Below are 26193 nucleotides of genomic sequence, written 5' to 3'. Positions count from 1 at the left end.
TCGAGAGCGCCCCCTCTGTATTATTTTATTATTATGTTTTAATCACTGCAATATTATGTATTACACATATTTATTATTTTAATATGCCTTATAATTTTCCCATTGATAAGCAAGCTGAATTAGCCATGCTGTCTGGTCTGGGACGTCCACTAGAGTTGTGCTCTGTGCAGCTGCACGGCTGTTCTGCCTTTCACCATCTTTTTCCGCAGATAAGCAGGGCTAAATTAACCATGCTTTATGGGAGCACACCCTGGCGTGTCTCAGCGGGAACTTCTTCTAGCAGCTAAGTTTTGGCTGCTACATGCCTGCGCGGTGCTCTTCCTGCACAGCCACACGGTCTCCTGCCAGTTTCATTTTTTTCCTCCCGCGCGATTCGGACGCAACTTCTTCCTGCTCCTGCCTTTTTCTTCTTTCCTCTCACCTGAGAGCCCCAAACAGCACTTTTCAGTGCTAAATATGGTCCTGAAGGCCCCCCGGTTTTAAGTTTTGCTGTTGTGGCAAAATTATATCCGCCACGGACAGACATAAAACCTATTTATGCCTCGGGCCCAACCATGACATGGCGGCCTGCCATGATTGTGGGAAGAGGTCTCCCAGGGCCCAATGACAACAGGCCGCAAAAATAGCACACTTGAGGGAGCGTGCCCGGGATACATCGGAGTCCTATACCCCACAAAGTTCCACCCAGTCTTCCCCAGCCAGGAATCCAATAGACTGAGGGACACAAAGAGACCCTCCTCCCTTCAGCCCTCCTCCGCACAGAGGATAAGGGACGGTGAAAATAACATCGGGCAACCATCTTCCAAGCAGATCCATAAAGCCCCGACGTCCAGCTCTTCCTGGGGCTGTGATGTCATTGCCGTCGGGAAGACCGCCATCAGCGCAAGGGGATGCATTGAGCCAAGACAGAGATCCAGAGCGCTGAACTTTGGTCGACGCACGACCTCCACCAACTCATCCAACACACGGCGCAGATTCCTTGACGCTCCTGACACTGACGCAGCTACCGACGCACCTGGTGCATCGGGGTGCATTGGGTGATACACCAATGCAAAAACAGGGCAAGGTAAAAAGGAAGACCCACCACATGGCTCCTGAGGCATCGGTACATAAAAAACACTGAACACCTCAGAGTCCCAAGCGAGTATCTTCTCTACTATTACCCATACTACTTTGACTATTCAGCAGGTCTAGAGGAGGATTCCCAACCTCACCATCTACCCCCTTCTTCCTCTGCCTCTGCTCTTCATGATGATTGGTCATGTTGCACCAGGAAAAGGTCTTCCTCCTCCAGACATTCTTCTCAGAGTGTTCTTACAGGCCTCTCCCCCTCTAAAGAAGAAAAGAACTACTAGACCTCCCAAGGAACTTCAGGGAGTAGCCTCACAAACTTTCTCCCAAATCACCAGTCTCCTCCAGACCTTCTTTGATTCGGGGGTCCATGCTCAACACCCTAGGTCCCCCTCCAGTATCTCTGGAGTGAACACGAATCGCTCGACACCTCCTTCTCAGCACTTGGATCATCAACAGCTGAGTCCTCAGGGCAGCCCATCTTTAGACCAGCCGGAAACTCCTTTGCCACCATCTCCCTACTCTTCCACAGGCATACCTTCTGACCCCCTGGGTGGGTCGTTGGAGCCAACATCTCCACCCAAAGATCTAACTTACTCTAGATTTCTTGAAAAACTGGGCTCCGTATTAAACCTTGAAACCAAGAAGATCCCAGATAAACGATCGGAGGTGCACGACCTTCTCAAGATATTTGACACTCCAGCTGAACCTACAGCACTTCTGTCTCACTTAGTGCTCAAAGCGGTCATGGACAAAGCCTGGGAGACCCCTTTCTCCATGCCCACCATTTCTAGGAAGACTGAGCTGAAATTTAGAATGCGAAAATCTAATCAGTTTGCCGCAGTACAGCTTCCACATGCTTCCATTGTCGTAGAGTCAGCCATGAAAAAGGCCAGGAAGACACTTTTATATTCAAATACCCTGCCAGACAAAGACAATTGTTACCTAGACGACTTTGGGCAAAAGGTGTTCCAAGGATCAAAGTTAAATGCCACGGTGCAACAGCACCAATTTTATATCACGCAATACCTATGAGTCTACAATGTTTTAAATCTTCTGAGGACCAACCATCTGGGTCAGACCAGCGTAGGCGATGGCTGAATGATTTAGGAGAGGGCTCACATCACCTGTTATGCACTGTCTGAGGCCTTCGACATATCGGCCCGCACATCTGCAGCCGCAATTGCCGCAAGATGCATAGCCTGGTTACAAGCAAGCACAATTCGCAAGGATGTCCATGACAAGCTCGCTGATATCCCCTGTAAGGGAGATAATTTATTTGGTGATAAGCTTCGTGAGACTATATCACAACTTAAAGGACAAAGTGTGGCGGTATCCTCTCTTACCTTCCAGGATCCATCGGCCTCCAGATGTTATTACCCATCCTACAGAAGGCCTTTCTATCCACGGCACTCTTATAGGCCGTACCCTTCATACCACCCTCCTTCCTACGTTGCCCAGAGAACTCAGCCACCCCAAACAGAACCTCAACGGGGCAGACCCTGAACACAGTGTACGCCCAAGCCAACCCCAAACCCTGCTCCAAAAATTCCAGGGCTTTTTTGATCCTTCCGAAGCGACAGCTGCCACAAATTGTAGGAGGCTGATTCATTTTGCATCAGCATGGGAACAAATTACATCAGATCGTTAAGTCCTCAGCATCATCTGGAATGGCTATCATCTGAATTTCAATATGCTTTCCCCATTACCAGATGTAATTCCTTCCCGAGGGACCACCGATCCTCTTCTCTTGCAGGAGATCGGGCAAATCACCTGGACCAGATGGTATGCATCCTAGGGTACTGAAGGAACTGAAAAATGAAATTTCTGATCTATTAGTTAAAATTTGTAACCTATCATTAAAATCATCCATAGTACCTGAAGACTTGGAGGGTGGCCAATGTAACCCCAATATTTAAAAAGGGCTACAAGGGCGATCTGGGAAACTACAGACCAGTGAGCCTGACTTCAGTGCCGGGAAAAATAGTGGAAACTATTCTAAAGATCAAAATCGTAGAGCATATAGAAAGACATGGTTTAATGGAACACAGTCAACATGGATTTATCCAAGGGAAGTCTTGTCTAACAAATCTGCTTAATTTTTTTGAAGGGGTTAATAAACATGTGGATAAAGGTGAACCAGTATATGTGTAGTGTATTTGGATTTTCAGAAGGCGTTTGACAAAGTCCCTCATTAGAGGTTTCTAAGAAAACTAAAATGTCATGGGATAGGAGGCAATGTCCTTTCGTGGATTACAAACTGGTTAAAAGACAGGAAACAGAGAGTAGGATTAAATGGTCAATTTTCTCAGTGGAATAGGGTAAATAGTGGAGTACCTCAGGGATCTGTACTTGGACTGGTGCTTTTCAATATATATATATAAATGATCTGAAAAGGAATACGACGAGGGAGGTTATCAAATTTGCAGATGATACAAAATTATTCAGGGTAGTTAAATCACAAGCGGATTGTAATACATTACAGGAGGACCTTGCAAGACTGGAAGACTGGGCATCCAAATGACAGATGAAGATTAATGTGGACAAGTGCAAGGTGTTACATATAGAGAAAAATAACCCATGCTATAGTTACACGATGTTAGGTTCCATATTAGGAGCTACCACCCAAGAAAGAGAGCTAGGCATCATAATGGATAATACTTTAAAATCGTCGGCTCAATGTGCTGCAGCAGTCAAAAAAGCAAACAGAATGTTAGGAATTATTAGGAATGGAATGGTTAATAAAACAGAAAATGTCATAATGCCTCTGTATCGCTCCATGGTGAGACCGCACCTTGAATACTGTATACAATTCTGGTCGCTGCATCTCAAAAAAGATATAGTTGCGATGGAGAAGGTACAGAGAAGGGCAACAGAGAAGGGGATGGAACAGCTCCCCTATGAGGAAAGGCTGAAGAGGTTAGGGCTATTCAGCTTGGAGAAGAAACAGCTGAGGGGGTATATGATAGAGGTCTTTAAGATCATGAGAAGTCTTGAATGAGTAGATGTGAATCGGTTATTTACACTTTCGGATAATAGAAGGACTAGGGGGCATTCCATGAAGTTAGCAAGTAGCACATTTAAGACTAATCGGAGAAAATTATTTTTCACTCAACACACAATTAAGCTCTGGAATTTGTTGCCAGAGGATGTGGTTAGTGTAGCTGAGTTCAAAAAAGGTTTGGATAAGTCAAATTTACTTAGGGAATAGCCACTGCTATTAATTGCATCAGTAGCATGGGATCTTCTTAGTGTTTGGGTACTTGCCAGGTTCTTGTGGCCTGGTTTGGCCTCTGTTGGAAACAGTATGCTGGGCTTGATGGACCCTTGGTCTGACCCAGCATGGCAATTTCTTATGTTCTCCTTGGCCAGAAAGCTATACGGGTAGTACCCCGCTGCCAACGGTCCTGGGGATTTTATTCGCAATACTTCCTCATACCCAAGAAAATGGGAGGCCTGAGACACATCCTGGACCTCAGAGTCCTGAACAGATTCCTCATCGAGGAGAAATTCAAGATGACCTCTCTCAAGAACATCCTACCTTACCTGAAACCAGAGAACTGGATCTGCTTACAGGACCTCAAAGATGCTTTTGCCCACATACCCATGCATCCTTCTTCATGGCACTACCTATGCTTCCAAGCTCACAATCAACACTATCAATATCAAGTACTTCCCTTCGGCCTATCCTCTGCACTGAGAGGTTTTACCAAATGCCTTGCGGTAGCTATGGCCCACGTTCGCAAAGAAGGCATAACGCTCTTCCCCTGTCTCGACGATTGACTGCTAGTAGCCTCAAATTGCGACCTAATTCGCAGCCAGCTACTTCAAGTCCTGTCCTTCCTGGAGAATCTAGGCTTATTAGTCAATTACGAAAATCTCAACTGGAGCCATCTCAAATAATACAGTTCACAGAAACTCTAATCAATACCCAACTCTGCAAAACCTTCCTCCCGGAACAAAGAATTCACACCTTTCAATCCCTAGCCAGGTCAATAAAGGATCTACCACATCCCACTGCATATCAGTTATTGACCCTCTTGGGTCACATGGCAGCGGCCACTTATATAATACCTCATGCTCATCTACACGTTAGATGTCTCCAGTGGGGCTTAAAATCCCAGTGGTCTCAAAGTTTTCAGCACGTGTCTCAAAGGATACTCCTAACTCGTTCCATGATCAAGGACATCAATTGGTGGCTACACCCAATGACTCTCAACTCAGTTGCGCCTTTCCAGCATCCACCACATCAGATCGTACTGACTACAGACGTCTCCAGGACAGAATGGGGAGTCCATGTCTTACATCTAAAGACACAAGGCCTATGGTCGATAAAGGAACAAACCAACCAAATCAATCTGTTGGAACTCAGAGCCATTCGCTATGCCGTCTACACTTTCTCAAAGATTCTCCAACACAAAACAGTCATTATTTACACAGACAACCAAGTCGCCATGTACTACATAAACAAGGAAGGAGGGTCAGGTTCCAGGACTCTTTGCAAGGAATCCGTACTGCTGCTAGAATGGACGCTAGCTCATGCAATACAACTTCAAGAACTTATCTCCCGGGTGCGAGAAACTCAAGGCGGACAGACTCAGCCGCCTCTTCCACCCTCCCGAATGGGAGCTCAACGACAAGGTGACGGCCTACATCTTACGCTGCTGGGGCATTCCTTTAATAGACTCTTCGCCACAGAACAGAACGCAAAAGTACCGCAATTCTGCTCCCTACACTGGAGCAGTCACAGGCTAACCCAGGATGCCTTCCTCCTGCAGTTGACAAGTGACCTTCTTTATGCATTCCCTCTGATCGGTCAGGTACTTCAGAAATGCATCTCGGACAATGCTGACCTCATTCTCATTGCCCCAGCATGGCCCAGCAACTTTGGTATGCCTACCTGATCAATCTCTCTCTGTACGCCCACCCATTCCACTCAGGATGAACCAGGCCTTCTATCACAAGAACAAGGAACATTATTACATCCCATGCAGAACTCCCTCCACTTGTCAGCATGGAGATTGAAAGGGAGGCACTGAGTCACCTCACCATCACTCAAGACATACAGGAGGTCTTGATAGCTTCTAGAAAACCTTCCATAAGGAAAAATTATGCTGGGAAGTGGACACAATACCATTGTTGGTGCATAACAGAATCCCTAGACCCATTCCGTTCCTCGCCAGACCTACTACTTAAGTACCTTCACCTACTATTCAGTTCTGGCCTTGCAATATCTTCAATCAGGGTACACTATTTTGCAGCATACTATTCCCTGATTGAGGATGACTCCATTTCTATACACCCTCTGATATCATGCTTCATGCAGGTCGCCCTATGCCTCAGACCCCAGTGACACTCCCCCGCTGTTCCATGGGACCCCAATATTGTACAGAAAGCACTTGTGTTTCCATCCTTCGAACCATTAGAGAAGGTGGAATTAGTGCTGTTTCTCTTTGCGATGACATCAGCTCAGCGAGACAGAGAATTGCAAGCACTGGTGCATTACCCTCTTTTCCTCCAGTTTTATCACGACTCATCCTTCCTTTGTTCCTAAGGTAGTCTCGACCTTCCATCTCAACCAAATAATTACTCTACCAATTTTCTTTCCCAGACCTCATGCCTCAGAAAGAGTCACTACTGCAATCACTGGATTGTAAGAGGGCCTTGGCTTACTACAAACAAAGAACCAACTGCCCTGGCAGACGTTGCAACTTTTCCTTTCCTATCGTCCAAATGCCCCAGGAATGCTGGTGTCCAAACGCACGCTGTCTAGTTGGTTGACACAATGCATCAGTTTTTGCTATGACAAGCAACCAGTCTCTCTATCCTCAAGGGCTAAAGCCCATTAACTCAGGGTGGTTATGACTTCCATTGCCCATTTGAGACAAGTTCCTCTTCAAGATATTTGCAAATCAGCAACGTGGTCCTCCCTATATACTTTCACAGCCCGCTACTGTCTACATCAGCAGGCTAAATCAGACGCCCTAATGGGCCATGAAGGAGGAGGAATAGCCTAGTGGTTAGAGCAGTGGGCTATGAACCAGGAGACCAGGGTTCGACGCCCGCTGTCGCTCCTTGTGACCTTGGGCAAGTCACTTTACTCTCCATTGCCTCAGGTACAAACTTAGATTGTAAGCCCTCTGGGGTTAGAGAAATACCTACAGTACCTGAATGTAAACCAATGTGATATCTCAGATCGAATGTCGATATATAATAAATAAATAAATAAATCTTAAGTCGTGGCAGTAACCCAGAGAGATGTCCACAGAAATAACAGGTTTCTCAGCAAAAAAAAAAAAAAAGGGACACTGTTATACTGTCTATCTATCGAAACAATAGTGATGGGGACCACCACATGCTCTTGATACCTCCTTTCTCTCAAAGCATTACTATTTGGCTGTGAAGCCTTGAGCTGGGGATCTCCCAGAAAGCATGGCTAATTCAGCCCTGCTTATCTGCAGGGGTGGGGGGGGGGAGGCAAGTTTGCTTACCATAAACAGTGTTTTCCATAGATAGCAGGATGAATTAGCCATGTGTCCCCACCCATCTCTCTGGACACTCTTTCCTCTTCCTCCTACTTCTTATGCTTCTACTTTCTATGCTTTGGAATAAATGGCAGGAGACCATTTGGCTGCGCGGGAAGAGCACCGCGCAGGCATGTAGCAGCAAAAATTAGCTGCTAGAAGAAGTTCCTGAAGAGAACCACCAGGGGGCACACCCAAAAAGCATGGCTAATTCAGCCTGCTATCATAAAAAAAAAAAACTGTTTACGGTAAGCAAACTTGCTTTTCTCTTTGTTTTTCTACATAGTAAGCCACACGTGGTGCTTCACAGAAATTCCCTCTGTTTTTCTCGTCTGTTTTTCAACCATTTTTTTCTTCAAAAACAGCACTTTTCAGGCTACCATGCCTCCGCGCACACCGGGGCCAGGAAATTTTCCACTTCTCTAGCCTTTATTAGAGTTTGGAGAGTTTTCGAGGCGTGGTGTTCTGAATGAGGTTCTCAGCTTCTCAGGGTGAATATTCCTTTGATTTTGGAATTCTTACAGGATGGCTTGCATTAGGGCTTGGCCCTTAACATCTTGAAAGTTCAAGTTGCAGCTCTTGCATGTTATAGGGAGAAAGTCAATGGAGGGCCTTTGTCTTCTCATCCGACGTGTCCTGTTTCTTGAAAGGCGTTAAGCATCTTCGCCCCATTTATGGCTTCAGATACTGGTACTGGAGTTCTTGGCAGGTCCGACCTTTCGCTCTTTCCTTGCGACTGCTTACCCTGAAGACAGTTTTTCTGGTAGCAATCTGTTCAGCATGCCGGGCCTCTGAACTGCAGGCTGTTTCTTGCCGGGAGCTTTTTCTGTGTATGACTCTAGGAGCAGTACAGATTCGGACTGTGCCCTTCTTTTTTCCAAAAGTAGTTTCATTTGAATCAATCTATTTCCCTGCCCACCTTTGACAGGGACAGAGATGAAAATGAGTAGCGAATTTTGCGTTCCTTGGATGTAAAGTGTCATTTGCCATGGTACTTAGAGATGATTAAATCAGTTCAGAAGTCTGATCACGTGTTTGTGCTCCGTGATGGTGATAAACAGGGATCACAGATGATGCGGGCAATGATAGCCCATTGGGTTAAGAAAGTCATTACAGCTGCCTATGTGGCTATTGAGGTTGCTTTGCTGAAACAGGTTACACACATTCCACAAGGGCGGAACTTGATTTGTTGTTACCTGCCAAGATTTGCCGAACGGCAACGTGGTCATCTTTGCACACTTTTCCAAGCATTACCTCTTAGATGTTCAGGCTAGGGAGGACGCAGCATTTGCACTGGCAGTTTTGACTGGACCGTTGGCAGCCTGCCGCCCTTTTTGGGATTAGCTTTGGTACATCCCACTAGTGGGAATTAACCTGCCAGAATGCCGAAGAAGGAGAAATTACTACTTGCCTGATAATTTCCTTTCCTCTAATGAGAGCAGGTCAATCCCAGACCCACCCTAGGCTGCTGATGTTGAAATTATGGTTAGCCTTTTAAGGGTGAACATTGCAGAGTGTGATTCCAGCTCTTTGATGAAGACGTAAGTGACTTTTCTAGCCCCTTAGTTTAGTGCACATGTTATTTCTTTTGTCTCAGCTCAGTGTACCTGTTGGGTTGGAAGCATGAGTGGTTGATTGTTAATGATAATGTTCAAGTATAATCATTTTGTCCACAGTTTGTTTTTCCAGACAATACTGGTGGGCTGATAACGGGGCAGGACTATATAACCATGACATCAGCTTTTGCTCCATCTCCATCTGCTGGCAGAGGTGCATAACCCACTGCTGAGGATTGACCTGCCCTCATTAAGGAAAGGAAATTATCAGGTAAGTATTAACTTCTCCTTCTCTCATATTCACACATGGATTGACTTTTTAAATATTTTATTTTTAACACTTTTTTATACCGACCTTCATAGTAATAACCATATCGGATCGGTTTACATAGAACAAGGGTATAACTGAAGCAATAAATAAAAGTAATTAACAAGAGGAGTGAATAAGGCAAAGTTACATTTAACAAGGAGTAAAAAACTTGGGAAGCTTAAAAGCTGGAAGAAAGAAAGGCAGGAGGAAGTATAACATAATACAAAAGGAATTTGGGTTAGAGCTTAAAATGCTTTAACCTGTGATTGTCCTTCGTTCAAAATATAGACATTCGTTTTGAATATCCTCAGAGTTTTTCCTACTTTTATCCAACCTATGTGAGTATTGAGGCTTGGGTGAGAGGGGGATGAAGTTGAAAAATATTATTCTGTATTAGTACTGGAGAAATGACTGTTGTGTTACTTATAGTCATATTGTTAGTGAATTATGCTTGTATTTTGGTTTATGTATTACAAAAAATCGTAAAACTGTTAATTACAAAAAAGGGAATGATTGCATACTGCTACCGATTCAGAACACCATGGATCTTGCAGACCAGATTTGCAAACTTGGGGGTGAATTTTCAAAACACTATGCACATACAAATTAGCATCTATGTGTGTTAAGTAGCATCTTTCACATATTCCATATTTTATAAAAGTCGAAAATATGTGCATATTTTTACTGTCACGCATGCATATGTGCACGTTAAAAAGGCTAAGGGCATTCCGAGGTGGGGCCAACATGAGCATAAGTTTCTATTGTAAAAGACATTTGCATACATTTGCCAACCTACGCGTGTATTTTTATAACTGGCTTAAGTAATATTAAACTTGTTTATTGTGTAATGCTCACTGGATAGGAGGTCTGGGTGAACTGAGGGGAGTTCAGGATGAAGACCCAGAAGGTCTCAATGATTTAGAGATGGTCTGGACGAACTGGTAAACTAATCAGTAAACTGGTAAATTTCATTTCTGTGTGCATTTTTAAAAATTGGCTGGCTTATGCGCATAAATTGGGACTTATGCGAATAAGTCCTATTTTACTTTTGCACATAAAATATGGATGAGTATATTTTTAAAATAGTTAAGAAAAGTATGCACGTTCAATGCATCGATATACATGGTTTCGGTGCATTACGTGTATTCGCATGTAAGCCTACATACAAATATGTTGCAGGGTAAAGAGATGCATAATTTTATAAAATGTGCATATATCATATGCACAGGTTATAAAATACTTGCATAGATCTGCTCGCAGCCATATACGTGCATATATGCCTCCATGTGCATTTGTTTGAAAGTTATCCTCTCTGGTATAAAGTTATGTCAGGGTTTAGAATCTTTTTGTCTTCAATTTTATTTTATTTTCCTGTAAAGAGTATCCATAACCTGAAATGCTGTCATTTCAGTAACATGCACCCTGAAGTGAAAAAGAAGATAAGGACGCTCTGGCAGTAAGTACATGATCCCAGTTTCAGCATTGTAAAACTTTCCTTCCCTTGTGTAACTTTAATAGAAAATCCAATAAATTGTGTTGCTGTGCAGTCGTTAGCCCTATTGCAAGATAAAGTATGATTTCAATTGTCACATTCTGTGATATTGGATTATGGCACATTGGAATACTTGTTCTCTTTTATGATTAGCAATATTCCACAAGTTGTCAGGTCACAAAAGTAATAATACATAAGCACTCGCCACTGCATATTGTTGAAGTGAGTCATATTCTCTATCACCTCATAATAGTTTCAGTCCATAATGCAAATGTAATTGACTATAAAGAAGGATCCACTTAGTTACCCCTTTCCTTAAGTTCTGCAGATGTTTCCCCTCCTACCAACAGATGAAGGCAGAGTACCAAATTCTTGCCTTTACACTGCTTCTCTGTATACCCTGGCCTAGTCGAAGAAGACATCAATAGTCGTCTTCCTCCAGCAGATGGTAGATGGATGATTTGGCCAAAAAAAAAAAAGAAAACCTAAAGAAGAAGAAAAAAATTGGAAGGCCTCATAGTTAACTACCCAAGGAAGTGGGTTGTGTTCCTCCCGGGTAGGCCTGGGTCAAGTCAGGGGATCAGCAGTAGGGTTGACAGCCAGTGGTGTCTGCTCTTCCCTGTCCCTGAGGCAATCAGGAGTTGGCTCCTGCATTTCCCAAGGCATCACAGCAAAAGAGTGGTGCAGCTGGTCAGTTGAATGACCAAAGGTGGTTGATAGGATCACAACAAACTGGGTTGTACTTCCCTCTCTGGAGCAGGTATGAAGAAGGGTAGAAATATGGTCACTGATGTGAGCATCCTTTGAGCAAATCAAGCAGGCATCCATAAAGGACATCACACTTAAGACATTCTTTCTGGTGGCAGTTTGCTCAGCTAGGAGAATCTCTGAATTACAGGCCCCGTCCTACAGAGATCCATATCTTTCCTTTTCCAAGAAGAAGGTCACAATCAGACTGGTCCCATCTTTCCTACCCAAGGTGGTATCATGATTCCCTATCAATGAGGCAGTGGTGCTGCCAGGGTTTATGGGAAAAGAGAGAACTGAAGGTCTTGGATGTTAAGAAAATCCTTCTTAGATACTTGGAGGTTACCAATCACTTCAGAAAGTCAAATAGGATTTTTGTGCTATTTGCAGGGCTGTGTAAAGGAGACGTACCATCAAAGACATCTATCGCAAGGTGGATTAAGAAGGCAGTAGCCTCAGCATATAAACTCAAAGGGAAGAGAGTATCAGAAGGGGTCATAGCACCCTCCACTAGGGCCCAAGTAACATCATGGGCAGAGTCTGAGGCAGTCTCATTAGTTGACATTTCCAAAGCAGCTACTTGGGCTTCACTGCATTCATTCACAAAGCACTGTAGGCTAAACCTTGAGGAACTTCACTGCATTCATTCACAAAGCACTGTAGGCTAAACCTTGAGGAACTTCACTGCATTCATTCACAAAGCACTGTAGGCTAAACCTTGAGGAACAGAAGAATGCAGCATTTGCTAGAGGAATGATGCAAGCAGCCCTGGGACACTCCTGCCCTGGATAAGAACTGCTCAGGTATATTCTCATTGGTCTGGACTGGTCTGCATGATTGTAAGGAAAGTGAAATTGGGTTTACCTACTAATTTCCTTTCCTTTACTCCTGACAGACCAGTCCAGCACCCACCCGAAAGAAAATTTTCTTTTTGTTCTTATTTTGGTGTGTGTGTAGACATATGCAAGAGGGTGTGACATAGAAAGCCACAGAAAAGGGAAGGGAGAGGAAGGGAAAAGCAATTCCAAGGCTCAAGACCTTTTTTATTTTTCCTTATTGCATTTATGTTGTCCGACCTTATATTCAACTTGAAATTCCTCTGGGAGAGGAGTAGACACAAACAGAACTCATCTAGTACAAAGAAGCTGCTTTCCAGTGCATACCCAGATCAGTCCAGACTCCTGGGTTTTGTGTCCCTGCCAGCACATGGAGACAGATCAAGTTTTATTGAAACTGCTATATAACCCAAGTGTGCACCTGCAGTCCCTCAGTATTTTTCTGTCTCCAGCAGATGGCAGATAGTGCAAAACACCGCAGTCTAAAAAAAAAAAGAAAGAATAGAAGGAAAGAAGAGAGAGTGTATTTCAAGTGGAACCTCCCAGGGAGTTGTAAGGTCCTGATGGGGTTATCCTCCCTGGTCGAGCAGGACAAGCAGGGGGTTGGTGACCCTTAGCTTCCTGCAAGTAATTTGGGGCTGAAATCTGGTGGTCCAGATCCCTCAGTTTGCACAAAGCAGTGGTGTGACCAGCTGGTGATCCTGTCCCTTCCACAAGGATGTAGGGAAGTATTTATTTATTTGTTTTTTGTTCTTCCCTTGTTCATCTTGTTTGGCTAAAGTTTTTTTAAACAAAAAAGGTTTTTTTCCAGTCAGGGAGTATGGCATAACTTGGGGCTCCTGGCGTGTGGACCGTGGGGAGTTATTGCAGGACAGGCAGGTCTACCAGTACTTGTTTTTTCTTGTGCCGATGAATCTTGGTTCCAGTCTCCAGCATCAGTGGGCAATTGGGGACTATGCTGCATGCATCTGTGTGCCAGTTTGGGACTATTTACAATTCCTGGGCTCCATGGCTTCAACCTTGAGTTGGTCTTTTGGGTATTCATGCATTTGTGGCCTCTACCAGAAGACTCTGTTCTCCCAGTGGAATCATTTGTCAGGGGAATTTCATATTCCTCTTCCACTAGAGGGGGGAAGGCAGGGACAGTCTTTCCTGGTAGCTACTTCGGTCCAGTCTGGAACGTGGAGTGCTGTTGGAAGCTCCAGATTGGGTGGTTGTCACTACCGATACCAGCCTCATGGGCTGGGGAGCTGTGTGTCAGATAGTCAAAGAAACAGGTGTCTTGATCTATCAATCGGTTAGAGACGAGAGCGCTGTGGTTCACATTACTTGCTTTTCTTCCAAGATTATGGGGTCGTCTGGTGAGAGTTCTGGACAGTGCAATGGCAGTAGTTTATATCGACTGTCAGGGTGGAACTAGGAGTCGGCCAATGGCCCAGGAGGCGCAAGAATTGATCCTCTAGGCAGAACAGCATTTGGAGAGGAGAGTGGTGTCGCACATCGCCGGTTGGACAATGTACAGGCTGACTTCCTGAGTCGCTAGGTATTAGACCAGGAAGAATGGGAACTGTCTCAGGCAGCAATGTCTCTAATTCACGAGCGTTGGGGCTCACCTCATATGGATCTCATGGCGACCAGAGATGATGCGAAGGCACCCCAGTTCTTCAACCGAAGAAGAGAGTATGGTGCGGAGGGCACAGATACTCTGGTTCTGCCATGGCCTCTCAACATGCTGTTGTATGTCTTCTCTCCTTTGTCTCTGGTGGAAAAAGTGATTTGGCGAATAGAGAGGCATCAGGGACACGTGATTTTAGTTGCCCTGAAGTGGCCACGGCGTTCTTGGTTTGCAGATCTTGTCAACATGGCTATAGAGGGGCCCCTAAGGTTCAATCATCTGGAGAATCTTCTTCATCAGGGCCCCATATTTTCAGACCAGGCAGCTTACTTCTGGTTTGCAGCTTGGTTTTTGAGAGGAGGCGCCTGAGGCGATGGGGTTATCTGGAGGTGGTTATCACTAATTTGCTGCAGGCCAGGCGGTCTTCCATATTTTTATCTTATGTGCAAGTTTGGAAAGTCTTTGAGTCCTGATGTATGGATTGGGATGTAGGGGCATTGCAGGCTGTGGTGTCGCATATTTTGTCCTTCCTGCAGGAGGGTTTGGTCAAAGGTTTGGCCTTTAATTCGCTGAGTGTTCAGGTAGCAGCTCTTAGTCTCCGTGGGCAGGTACATGGTTGTTCTCTCTCCACCCATCCAGATATTGTGGGTTTTCTTCGAAGGATGAAGAACTTGCAGCCTACGGTGAGGAAGTCTTGTCCATCTTGGAATTTGAATCTGGTGCTTACAGCCTTATGTGCAGCTCCTTTTGAACCACTAAAGAGAGCTACTCTGAAGGATTTAACTCTTAAGGTGTTTTTTCTAGTGGCTATTTGCTCGGCAAGAAGGATTTTGGAACTACATGCTTTGTCATTCCAGGACCCTTTTCTGCAAATGTCAGAGGCGGGTGTGTCATTGCGCACATTGCCCTCCTTTCTGCCAAAGGTGGTGTCAGGGTTCCATGTTTATCAGACTGTGGAACTTCTGGCCTTTACGGTCCTGGATCCCTCTGCTCTTCATGCAAGGAAGCTGAGGCTTTTGGATGTCCAGCACACATTAAGATATCTGAAAGTCACTGATGATTTTTGTACTTTGGACCTCTTTTTCGTGCTTTGGAGTGGTCCAAGAAAGGGATGTCAAGCGTCCAAAGCTTCAATTGCATGTTCTCAAGCAGGCGATCGGTTTGGCCTGTATTTCTAAAGGTTGGCCAGTGCCTATAGGTTTGAGGGCTCAGGTGACAAGTTCGCAGGCAGCCTCTTGGGCAGAGGTTCAGCAGGTATTGCCACAGGAGATTTGCAGGGCAGCGACTTGGAAGTCATTGAACACTTTCGCCAGACCCTATTGTTGGAAGTCGGGGCTCTGACTGCCGCCAGGTTTGATGAGAATGTTCTACGAGTGGGACTCTCCAGGTCCCACCCATTTAAGTGGGCTTAGGTACATCCCAGGAGTCTAGACTGATCTGGGTACATACTGGAAAGGAAAATTGGTTCTTACCTGCTAATTTTCGTTCCTGTAGTACCACAGATCATTCCACAGACCCACCCATAAATGCTGTTGTTTTTTGCTTGGGTTCCTTTCCCAGAGAGAGTTACAGCCCCACTACTCTTCTGTTCGTGGGGTATCGGATGAGCTATTAAATTTAGTTGATTTATGAGCATCTTGGCTTGGATACAAGTCCATGCTGAGGGACTGCAGGTGGCACAATTGGTTATGTAGCAGTTTCAATAAAACTTTATCTATGTCCATCTGCTGGCAGGGCTACAAAACCCAGGAGTCTGGACTGATCTGTGGTACTACAGGAATGAAAATTAGCAGATAAGAACCAATTTTCCTACACTGCCCATGGGTAGCCAGCTTGGGCAATAGACTACTGAAGCCTTCTCCAACTAGGCCAGGTTATATAACGAGGTGGTGTAAAGACAATAATTTGGACTTCTGCTTCTATCTGCTAGTAGGAGGGGAAGCCCATTGGTCTGGACTGGTCTGCAGGACTAAAGGAAAGGAAATTAGCAAGTAAGATCCAATTTCACCTTTCTTTAGTGAACATCAGCAGGGGCTGCTGTGAAAAATGTGCCTTTCTGCTTTAAAGATGAGAATTGTGCTCTCACAATGGAATTTAGGAGACAAGATAAGCAAACAGAAATGTCATAGTCTCAGTGAATGTAAGATAGAGTGTCTGTAGCTATTTGTTTTTTGTACCCTTTTTGTGTGCTGCTCTCTGGGCCATGTAACTTGATCCAGGCTTCTTTGCTGACCACCAGCATTCAACTGTAGGCCCTGAATTCAAAGGTTATACCGCAAGACATAAATCAGCTTTGGAAATTTTATTGGCAAGTATTCTCCTACAACATACCCACATTATCTTAGAGGGATTATATAGGTTATGTTTCTATTTAAAGAAAAAGCACTTGCTCTAAAATTATTTTAATAGTAAGCTTCAGATTTTTCCACTTTAAGGATCAATATTCAGATGTTTTGATAGACTAAGTTGCAATTTATCTTGACAAAACGCAGGTTTTAAATTCCCCACTGCTCTGAACAGCTCTGATTTATCCAGCTAACTGTTTAGCTGGATAAACGTTAACCAGATAAATTTGAGGTACTCTGGGATGGAGTTAAGTTAGCTGGATAACTTACCTGGCTAAATCAGGTCATGCCTGAGAGCAGTCCTAAAATGAGCCAGGTATATTTATTCAGCTAACTAGGACTTTATCTGACCATATTCAGCAAACTAATTGGCATCACTCTTCTGATTGTCTGATTTATCTGGCCAACTGCCAGACTCTCTAAGGCTTTTCTCCCATTCTGTATCTATGGGAAAATACCTTGATGAATCAGACCCTAAGTTAGAAAAAGTCTAGTTAAGTTGTCCGCTCACCATGGTGGAAGGAGGATAATTCTCTTCTTAGTATTCATTTCTCCCTAGAAGATGATCCTCAAGAGGCAAGAAAATCCACATAAAAGACTTTGTACCATTTGAAACTTCCATTGTATCTTAATAGAATAGTCTGTCACAAAGAGAGTGTTGACATCATAGTTTGTTTTCATGCATTCCAGCCAAAAATGATTTTGTTTTCCCTTTTGTGAGCTGGAGTTTGATGATGATTAAAATATTTTAAAAATTAAAATGTGTCCTCAGAAGTGTATAAGAGCATGAACAGTCAGAAATATAATTAAAGAAAAGAGAGTAAGAGTCCTTTAAATGGCAACTTGCTAAACAGAGTATTTTCATTAATTTTTCAGAGTATAATAGTAATTACATTAACTGATACATTTATTTTTAATAAATCTTCAGAGTATATTTTTCCCCAGCTTGAGTTTTAAGATTTTTCTCTTTCAGGGAAATAATAGTTTTTTTTTAATGTTGCAGGGATCACATGGAAGAGCTTTGTATGAAGGATACAGGCTGCTCAGGTACATTGATAGCTGGAGCAGAGGTATACTTCTTGGGCTGCTCATGAATCTGCATAAAGAGTTGGGAGGGGTCCAAAAAGCAAAGCAATTCATCAACTCATCTGCTATTCACCAGTTTATAACACATTTTTACCAGGATAGCTGCCAATTAACTTAAGCATTTTGACTAGATTGGCTTAAATCAACGAACTCCACCCTTCCTTTGTGAGTGCATAACACTATAATTTTGTGCTCCATATCCCCTAACTGGAGTAAATCATTATTTACATGAAGTTATTTTTGTGTTATCTCTGGGTTTGGCACATATGCCAAATAAGCTATTTTTTCCTCTGACTCTAGACCAGAAGTAGGCAACTCCGGTCCTCAAGTGCAACAAACAGGTCTGGTTTTCAAGATTTCCATAATGAATTTGCATGAAATAGATTTATATGCATATTCATTGTGGATATCTTGAAAACCAGACCTGTTTGCGTTACTCAAGGGCTTGAGTTGCTCTAGAGTTATGCTGAGTCGATCAAAGAGGTATCTCCCCATCCCCTTGTTGCAGATCTTAAATCTGTCCCCAACCGTAACCTTTCTGAATTTAACCATGTTTTCTGTAATAAAATAAAATTCATAAAATTTGTTGTCTGTGTGTCTTGACTAGATTGTAAGTTCCATTGGGTAGGTATTAGCTTTTTGTATATATGTACAGCACTGCATACAGATATAACAGTATAGAAATAAGTAAGATTAGCTCTGTGATAAGGTGAGGGGAGAATTAGGTGCTATGGAAAAAGTCCAAATTACACAAAAATTACTTTCTACTTAAAAATATTTTTCTCTCTTTAATGGTGTATATCAGGGGTATCCAACTCTAGTCCTGAGGATCACAAACCATTCTGGTTTTCAGGATATCCCTAATGAATACGCATGAAATAAATATACATGCACACTGCCTCAACTGTATACAAATCTATCTCCTGCATATTCATTAGGATTATCCTGAAAAACTGACTAGTATATGGCCCTTAAAGGATGGAATTGAACACCCCAGTGTACGGTGCTATATATTCCTGGCGATGACATTTTAACTCTGCCAACGTTTGAATACTCTTGAAATGCGTGTTCAATATTTAGCATGTGAGCTTTGACCAATTTAGCAGTAGGTGTTGGCTCAGACTGGCTACAAATAAAAGCAATGCTTTCTTGTTGGGATTGTATCAATGAAACCTTCTTTCCATATATATGCCTTACTGTCTGAAAGGTACAAGTCACTGCTATTATTATTTCTGTAGTGCTTCTAGATGTATACAGCATGTTACAAAAACACATAAGCAACAGTCTCTGTGCCACCGACTATATAGTCTAGTCAAGGCAAACATGCAAGACAAATGAATCTTTGGGAATTATATTTATTATAGAAAATTAATGAAAAATCAACAAGGCTATGATCGAAAGAAACAGGGATTAAGATATTAAAGCAGTCTCAAAAAAGTGGGGTTTTAGGATGGATTTGAATAAGGCCTGTGACATAAGAGGAATAAGTCTTAAACTGTTCTTAATGATGCTAAATTTGTAAAGAAAACATGCAGATGGTTTGGCCATCATTCTTTTTCTGCACCAGAGCATCCTGTTGGCTACTGCAAAACGAAACAGCATAATGCAGTATTGTAGTTTTCGGCACAACTGAGAATGAATTCCATGATCTAACATTCTGCTACCCAGCCACCATGCAAATAAGCACCCCAAGGCAATATAAGGACCAATGTAATTTATTATGCCTGGAATTATAATGGGCAACAGTATATTGCACTCTTTTTGGTTTTCAGCAATATTTGGTCAAGTTTAGTGATCGTATTCCTTTCTGTTCTAGAGTTTTTGCAAAAACGATTTTAAGTAGGCCAGGCACCCTTGGGAATCAATTTGGCTGGTTCAGTGACTCTTCTGAAAAATGTGAATATAAATAATGGACATTCAGACTAAACTTCAGTAGAAAGGAGGAAGTGCAAACTGCATGGAATGAGGGATCCAGAAAAGTATATGTCGTTATCCTTTAAAATAAAATTAAATAACCTTTCCCGAAAATGATTATTTTCTTCCCTTGTTTTCTTTGCAAATTAGATGGGCCTCTTACTCAGTTGCTGATGGTTATGAACGAAGAAAACCTCTGCACTTTAAAGAGCACAGTGCTCGAGTGCCTTAGTCTACAAGAAACAGATCAGCAACCAGGCACCAGCAGGGCTTCATATCATCCAGCTACAGGGTTGAAAACAGCAAGGTGGAATGCTGAGCGACCGAAAAGCCAGGTTGAGTTGCTGCTGATTTTTTACTTGTATTTGTAAGAGCTGATTTCATGACTAATCTTTTCTTTTGTAGAGATTATATAATAACCCACTTCTCTTTTTATATATTTAAAACCAGTTGGCTGATGGGGGCATTCTCATTTTAACCAATAATATCTTTCTTCTCCTTTTGGCAGGAGAAACTTAGCATTTTACCTTTTTTAAGAAATAAGAAATTGCCATGCTAGGTCAGACCAAAGGTCCATCAAACCCAGCATCCTGTTTCCAACAGAGGCCAAACCAGGCCACAAGAACCTGCAAATTATCCAAACACTAAGAAGATCCCATGCTACTGATGCAATTAATAGCAATGGCTATTCCCTAAGTAAACTTGATTAATAGCCGTTAATGGACTTCTCCTCCAAGAACTTATCCAAACCTTTTTTGAACCCAGCTACACTAACTGCACTAACCACATCCTCTGGCAACAAATTCCAGAGCTTTATTGTGCGTTGAGTGAAAAAGAATTTTCTCCGATTAGTCTTAAATGTGCTACTTGCTAACTTCATGGAATGCCTCCTAGTCCTTCTATTTCTGGCATAAGAAAGGTTGAATTAGAACAAAAGGGAAATCCATAAGCAGTAATGCCAGTATCGTCATCATAGGAAAGTTAGCAGTTATGGTGCAGCAGATCTCTCTTTGCTTGGTTTTCCTCTTTGCTTTGCCCTTCTTTCCAGATCTTGACCAGACTGCGCTGTTTTTCTCTCTATAATAGTAATATTGTAGACAATGGCCGAAAAAGACCAATCAGACCATCCAGCCTGCCCAATTATTCCTGACCGCACTGCAATGATTTATCTCATTTGGCAGCCATTGCAGCTTGGCTGCTTGTAGGATATCTCTGCTTATCCAAGTCACTTTTTGTTTTATCCTCATTTGTTCTCTACCATCCTAGGTGGATGAGCATACAAGATCCTATACTTAAATCAATGTCAAACTGCAACCCCTTGTAATAATCTAAACAGCTACCAAAAACTAGTGAGGCTATTGCTGGAACATTCAGCTTCCTTGATCTCCATGGCCTTGCTGGACAGTACCCAGCCATCACTGATCTAGTTTGCTTCTGAGGAGTTGTATCCTGATAGTACCAACCTGGCTAATCCATGGCCTGAAGTATCACTAAGTGGTGGTCCCTTTATCCACCTTCTTTTTCTAATCTGGCAATTTCTTCCTTCTCCTTTTGCACTTCCAGCTGAATCAGAACCAGGGCTGGAATCTGGTGCTTTCATTCAGGACAACCCAAGGATTTATCCCCCTCCCAACTTTAATCTAATCATTGCAGGAAGAGTCATCGATTGAGGGCCATGTACCAGGGTTCTTTCTAAAAAAAAATTGTTTAAAAACCCTGCAATTATAGACACTAAATCTGGCTGCAGGGTATCACTTTTGAGCAATGACTATGACTCCCTACCTGTAGGTGCTGTGAATGCTGCCTCCACAACAGTCCCAGCCAACCCAGGGAGCAGAAGACCTGAGCTGGAAATCAAACTCAGGTCCCTCTACCACCAAGCTGGCCTTATCTGCCTTGGAGTTTGCTCTTTGTACCTCTCCCCCTGACTCTGTTCTCGAAGTAGTTGAAGGGTAGGCTGTAGTGTTTGCAATACTACAGACTAACCCTGTTTTTACCATAGTCATAGAATATCAAAATACTGCTTAAATTAAATACTCCATCCATTTTGGAGTCTCTTCCCACAGTAACATTCTGCTTTGTTAGAAAATAGATGCTGTGTGATTAATTTTTTTAGGCTTTCTTCTTAGAACATGTTTACTATATTGGGAACACTGCTTTTTAACATATATTTATACAGTATAAATACATGACCTAGAAATGGGAACAATGAGTGAAGTAATCAAATTTGCTGATGATATAAAATTATTGAAAATTGTTAAATCACAAGAGGGTTGTTAGAAATTGCAAGAGGACCTTGAGAAACTGGGCATCCAAATGGCAGATGACATTTAATTGGACAAGTGCAAAGGGATGCATATAGGGAAGAGCAACCCAAATTATAGCTACAGAATGCAAGGTTCCACATTGGGAATCATCACCCAGCAAAATGATCTATGCATCATTGTGGATAATATGTTGAAATCCTCTGCTCAGTGAGTGGCAGCAGCCAAGAAAACAAATAGAATGCTAGGAATTATTAGGAAAAGAATGGAGAAGAAAACAGAAATTTCCTAGCATGTAGATGGATGGACTCAGGACCAGTGGGTTATGCTTCCCTACCAGAGGATAGAGATGGAGCAAACTGATGTCACAGTATATATACTCCTGCAGTGACACCAGCCTGCCAGTATTCTCCGTCTCCAGCAGATGGTGGACATGCATCTCCCTATGGGGATTGTTTCAGATTTTGGAAGAAGAATTTAAAATGGAATAAGGAAAGTCCTGCTGTTCTGCGGTGATGCCAGATGATCCCTCCCCCAGTTGAGAATTCCTGAAGTGATTACTGTGGTCCCTGAAATGTGTGCTTTGGTTCGGTGGCTGGGTTTGCGTGGACTTAGCTGATTGTGCAGCTTAAAGGCAGCGGGTGCAGAAGGCCGAGCCCGGTGATGGCATATGCCCTCTCCCCCCCCCCCCCCCCCCCCCCCCCCCCGCAGCTGGAGACCATCTCTGTACTCAGCCGGTAAGGTTGAGCTCAGGAACGTTTAAAAAAAACCAAAAAACGTAAAGGCAGAGACAGTGTAGAGGGTTTTGCAGGACTTCCTCCAGTCACCATGCTCTGTGTGCCATTCTGACGTTTATTCCCATTCCCGTGGGGATTAGGGGAACTGGGCAGCCTGGCAGGTTGAGCGGCCCTAGTAGGCTAGGCCCCCCCAAGATTAGGCTTCTTGTCTGCGTGCCTTGTGGTAGGCCACGGCAGCATTTTCACATGCTTCTGTGCGTGCTTTACTGCACTGTACGGTACATCGGTGTGCATAGTGCACTCAGTTTTAGGAGTGCCTTTGGCGTGCACACATTTTTAAGTATTGGCGGTGTGCCCAAGCTTTGCCACCCAGTTTGTGCATGTGCTTTTTGTGGCACTTACTGTTGGAGCGCCAAATTTTTGTGCACATAAATTTTCTGCACTCGAAATTTTTTCATTCTCCGTAGCCTGTGCACTGCTGGCACCAGTGAGCAAGAAACCTAAGCACCTTTCTCTCTGTGTTGGCTATCATATTCGGGCATCTCAGCCTAATGTGTCAGCACTGTTTAGAGGCTCAGGGAGAATTGTCTTCCTCTGATTTCACTAAACCTGGATCCTCCCAACCTGATGATGGTCTGGTTAAGGATCTGTCTGGAAGTACGCCGGATCTTGGAACTTCCTTGGATGATTCCTCCACAGGAGATGGCAGTTCAATGGGCCCCACTTCATTTCCTTCTGGATTTGGACTAGATCCAGCTGCCTTTTCTTGGCGTTTTTTCAAGGTTTGCAATCCTTTCTTAAGGCGCAGTCCTCAGCTTCACCCACTCCTTTCAGGTTGGACCCTCAGCCAGTGGCCCCTCTTTCTTCCAGTTCTATTTTTAAGCGCTGGAATACGCCTCTGTTCGCTGTGGGTAATTCCGACAGGAACCCAGATGACACTGATGATGAGACAGGTCCTGATTCCCTGGAAGATGGGGAAATTTCTCCAGGACTGGAACTGTATCAGACCATGTTGCAGTTCTTTCATAGCGATGAACTGCCAGCCCTGATTTCCCAGACCTTAAAGATGCTGGGTGTTCCTTGTGCAGATTACATGTTTCAACCAAAGAAGAATCTCATTTTGATTTCCTTGCGAAAAGCCTCTTGTTTTTTCCCTGTTATGAATGCTATTCAGGAATTGATTGATCTTGAATGGGGCGCCCCAGAGGCAACTGTCAAAGGGGATCGATCATTGGAAGACCTGTACCCCATGGATCCAATATTGAGGGAGTGTTTGCATTTTCCCAAAGTGGATGCGCTGGTCTGTGCTATCTTTAAGCAGACTATCTCCGTGGAGGGAGGAGAGGTCCTGAAGGATGTGCTTCATAGGAGGATTGAGGCTATCCTTAAGCAAGCCTTTGAAGCAGTGGCGATTACTTTACGGATAGCTTCTTGTTGCGCCCTAGTGGCATGATCTTGTCTGCTTCTCTCTCAGGAAGTTGATGATTCTGGAATGGATTCCAGAGCAGTTATGGAACCACTGCCTCCTTTTTAGCTGATGCAGGCTGTGATTTGGTCTGTGTCTTCGGTGGTAGCAGCCAGGCATCAACTATGGTTGAGAAATTGGTCAGCTGATGCAGCCTCCAAAGCTAATCTTACAAAAATGCCTTTTAAAGCCTCGCTTTTGTTTGGGTGTGAGTTGGAGAAATTGGCCAATAAGTGGGGCTAATTTCCAGTCCTTCAGTTGCTGGAGGACAAGAAGCAGTTGCAGCGCCCTTCTGGTATGAGGGGTTATCTCCGGAGTTCCAAGCGCTTTCGTCCCTACAGAAGGTCGACCTTTCAGAGGACTCGGCCTTTCAGTAGGTCTCAGTCCTTTCGTTCCTGACAGCCCAAGAGAGGAGCGGTCTCTGGCTGCGGATCCTCCTGAGCTTCCCAATTAAGGTTTGTCAACCCATCTTTAGGAAAAGAGATAGGAGGATGCCTCTCTCTCTTTTATCAGAGGTGGGTTGAGATCACATCGTATTGTGGGTCCTGGATGTTATACGAGAAGGATATGCGCTGGAATTTCACAGTATTCTTCAGGACGCATTCATGGTGTCTCCTTGCTACTCCCCGCAGAAGAAGTAGGCAGTAGGATCTATGCTTCTAAGCCTCCTTCAGCTGAGGGCTGTGGTACCAGTGCCTATGTCTCAAGAAAGTATTGGGCAATATTCCATTTATTTTGTGGTGCCCAAGAAGGAGGGCTCCTTTTGTCCCATCCTAGATCTCAAAAGTGCCAACCATCATTTGAGGGTGTCTTATTTTCGCATGGAAACCTTATGCTCATTGATAATGGCCGTGCACTCAGGAATTTCTGACCTCCCTGGATCTGTCTGAGGCCTACCTTCATATTTCCATCCATTTGGAGCACCAACTTTTTCTGCATTTTGTGGTGTTGGGACGCCATTATCAGTTTCAAGCGCTGCCTTTTGGTCTAGCCACCGCTCCCAGAATGTTTTCCAAGATTATGGTGTAGTAGCGGCGGCGTTGAGAAGAGATGGGATCCTGGTACACCCATAATTGGACGACTGGGTGATGGGAGGCCAAATTTCAGGAAGAGAGCTGCCTGGTGACCTGTAAGTTGATCTTGCTGTAGAAGCTTGATTGGGTGATGAACCTGGCAAAGAGCAGTCTTCATCCCTCTCAGTTGTTGGAGTATCTAGGTGTTCGAGGCAGGGCAAGGTTTTCCTGCCAGAAGTTCGGATTCAGAAATTGATGTCATAGGTGCATCAGTTGGTGAACGCTATACACCTGCTATCTACACGTGCTCGGTTTGATGGCAGCAATACTGGAAGTGGTGCCATGGGCGAGGGCATATATGCATCCTCTTCAGCGCTCATTGCTGTCTCATTGGACTCACAGTCTCAGGACTATTCAGTTCAGCTCCACTTGCTGATGGAAATCTGCTCTTGCCTCCAGAGGTGGTTGCAGGAGGCTCATCTGAGAAGAGATGTTTCCCTGACCTCTCTGAACTTGTTGATACTCATGACCGATGCAAGTCTCCAGGGTTGGGGAGCTCACTGTCAGGAGCTGATGGCCCAAGGGTGTTAGAATACCAAAGAGTCCCTCTGGAACGTCAATCACCTGGAAGCCTGGCCGGTGTGGTTGGCATTCTTGCAAATCAAACACAGATTTCAGGGTCAAGCGGTCCAAGTGATTTTGGACAATGCAACGATGGTGGTCTATATCAATCGACAGGGAAGAACCAGCAAGTGTCGCAGGAAATAGACCAACTTATGGAATGGGTGGAAAGACATCTTCAGATGATCTCAGCCTCACATTGCAGGAAAAGACAATATAAGAGCAGGCTTTCTCAGGAGGGAGAACCTGGACCCAAGAGAATGGGTGTTGTCGGATGAGGCATTTCAGCTGATAGAGGATCACTGGGGCCTTCCGTTCTTGGACCTGTTGGCAACTTCTCGCAATGCGAAGGTTCCTCGATTCTTCAGTTGCAAGAGCGATCTGTGGTCCCTGGGCATAGATGCTCTCGACCAGGTCTGACCTGAAGACAAGTTTCTTTGTCTTTCCTCCGTGGCCCTTGTTGGGCAAGGTAGTTCGCAGGATCGAAGGCCACATGGGGTTGATACTCCTGGTAGCACTGGATTGGCTCCGACGACCATGGTATGCAGATCTGCAAATACTCCTGGTGGAGACCCCTCCTTCGTCTTCCACTGCACA

The 26193-nt window shown here is 43.9% G+C and overlaps 1 protein-coding gene across 1 annotated transcript in view; it reads left to right on the top strand.

Moving 5' to 3' along the window:
* The window catches only part of LOC115085032, a 113556-nt gene that overhangs the window by 54224 nt on the left and 33139 nt on the right, over positions 1 to 26193 (top strand). The window contains exons 5-7 of the mRNA XM_029590550.1: positions 10873 to 10917; positions 17500 to 17543; positions 19647 to 19831. Of these exons, the coding sequence (XP_029446410.1) occupies positions 10873 to 10917; positions 17500 to 17543; positions 19647 to 19831 (274 nt within the window). The remainder of the gene's footprint in view (positions 1 to 10872; positions 10918 to 17499; positions 17544 to 19646; positions 19832 to 26193) is intronic.

This window comes from Rhinatrema bivittatum, chromosome 2, assembly GCF_901001135.1.
Source record: "Rhinatrema bivittatum chromosome 2, aRhiBiv1.1, whole genome shotgun sequence".
In the NCBI taxonomy this organism is placed as follows: domain Eukaryota; kingdom Metazoa; phylum Chordata; class Amphibia; order Gymnophiona; family Rhinatrematidae; genus Rhinatrema; species Rhinatrema bivittatum.
This window is presented reverse-complemented; position numbering and strand designations above follow the sequence as displayed.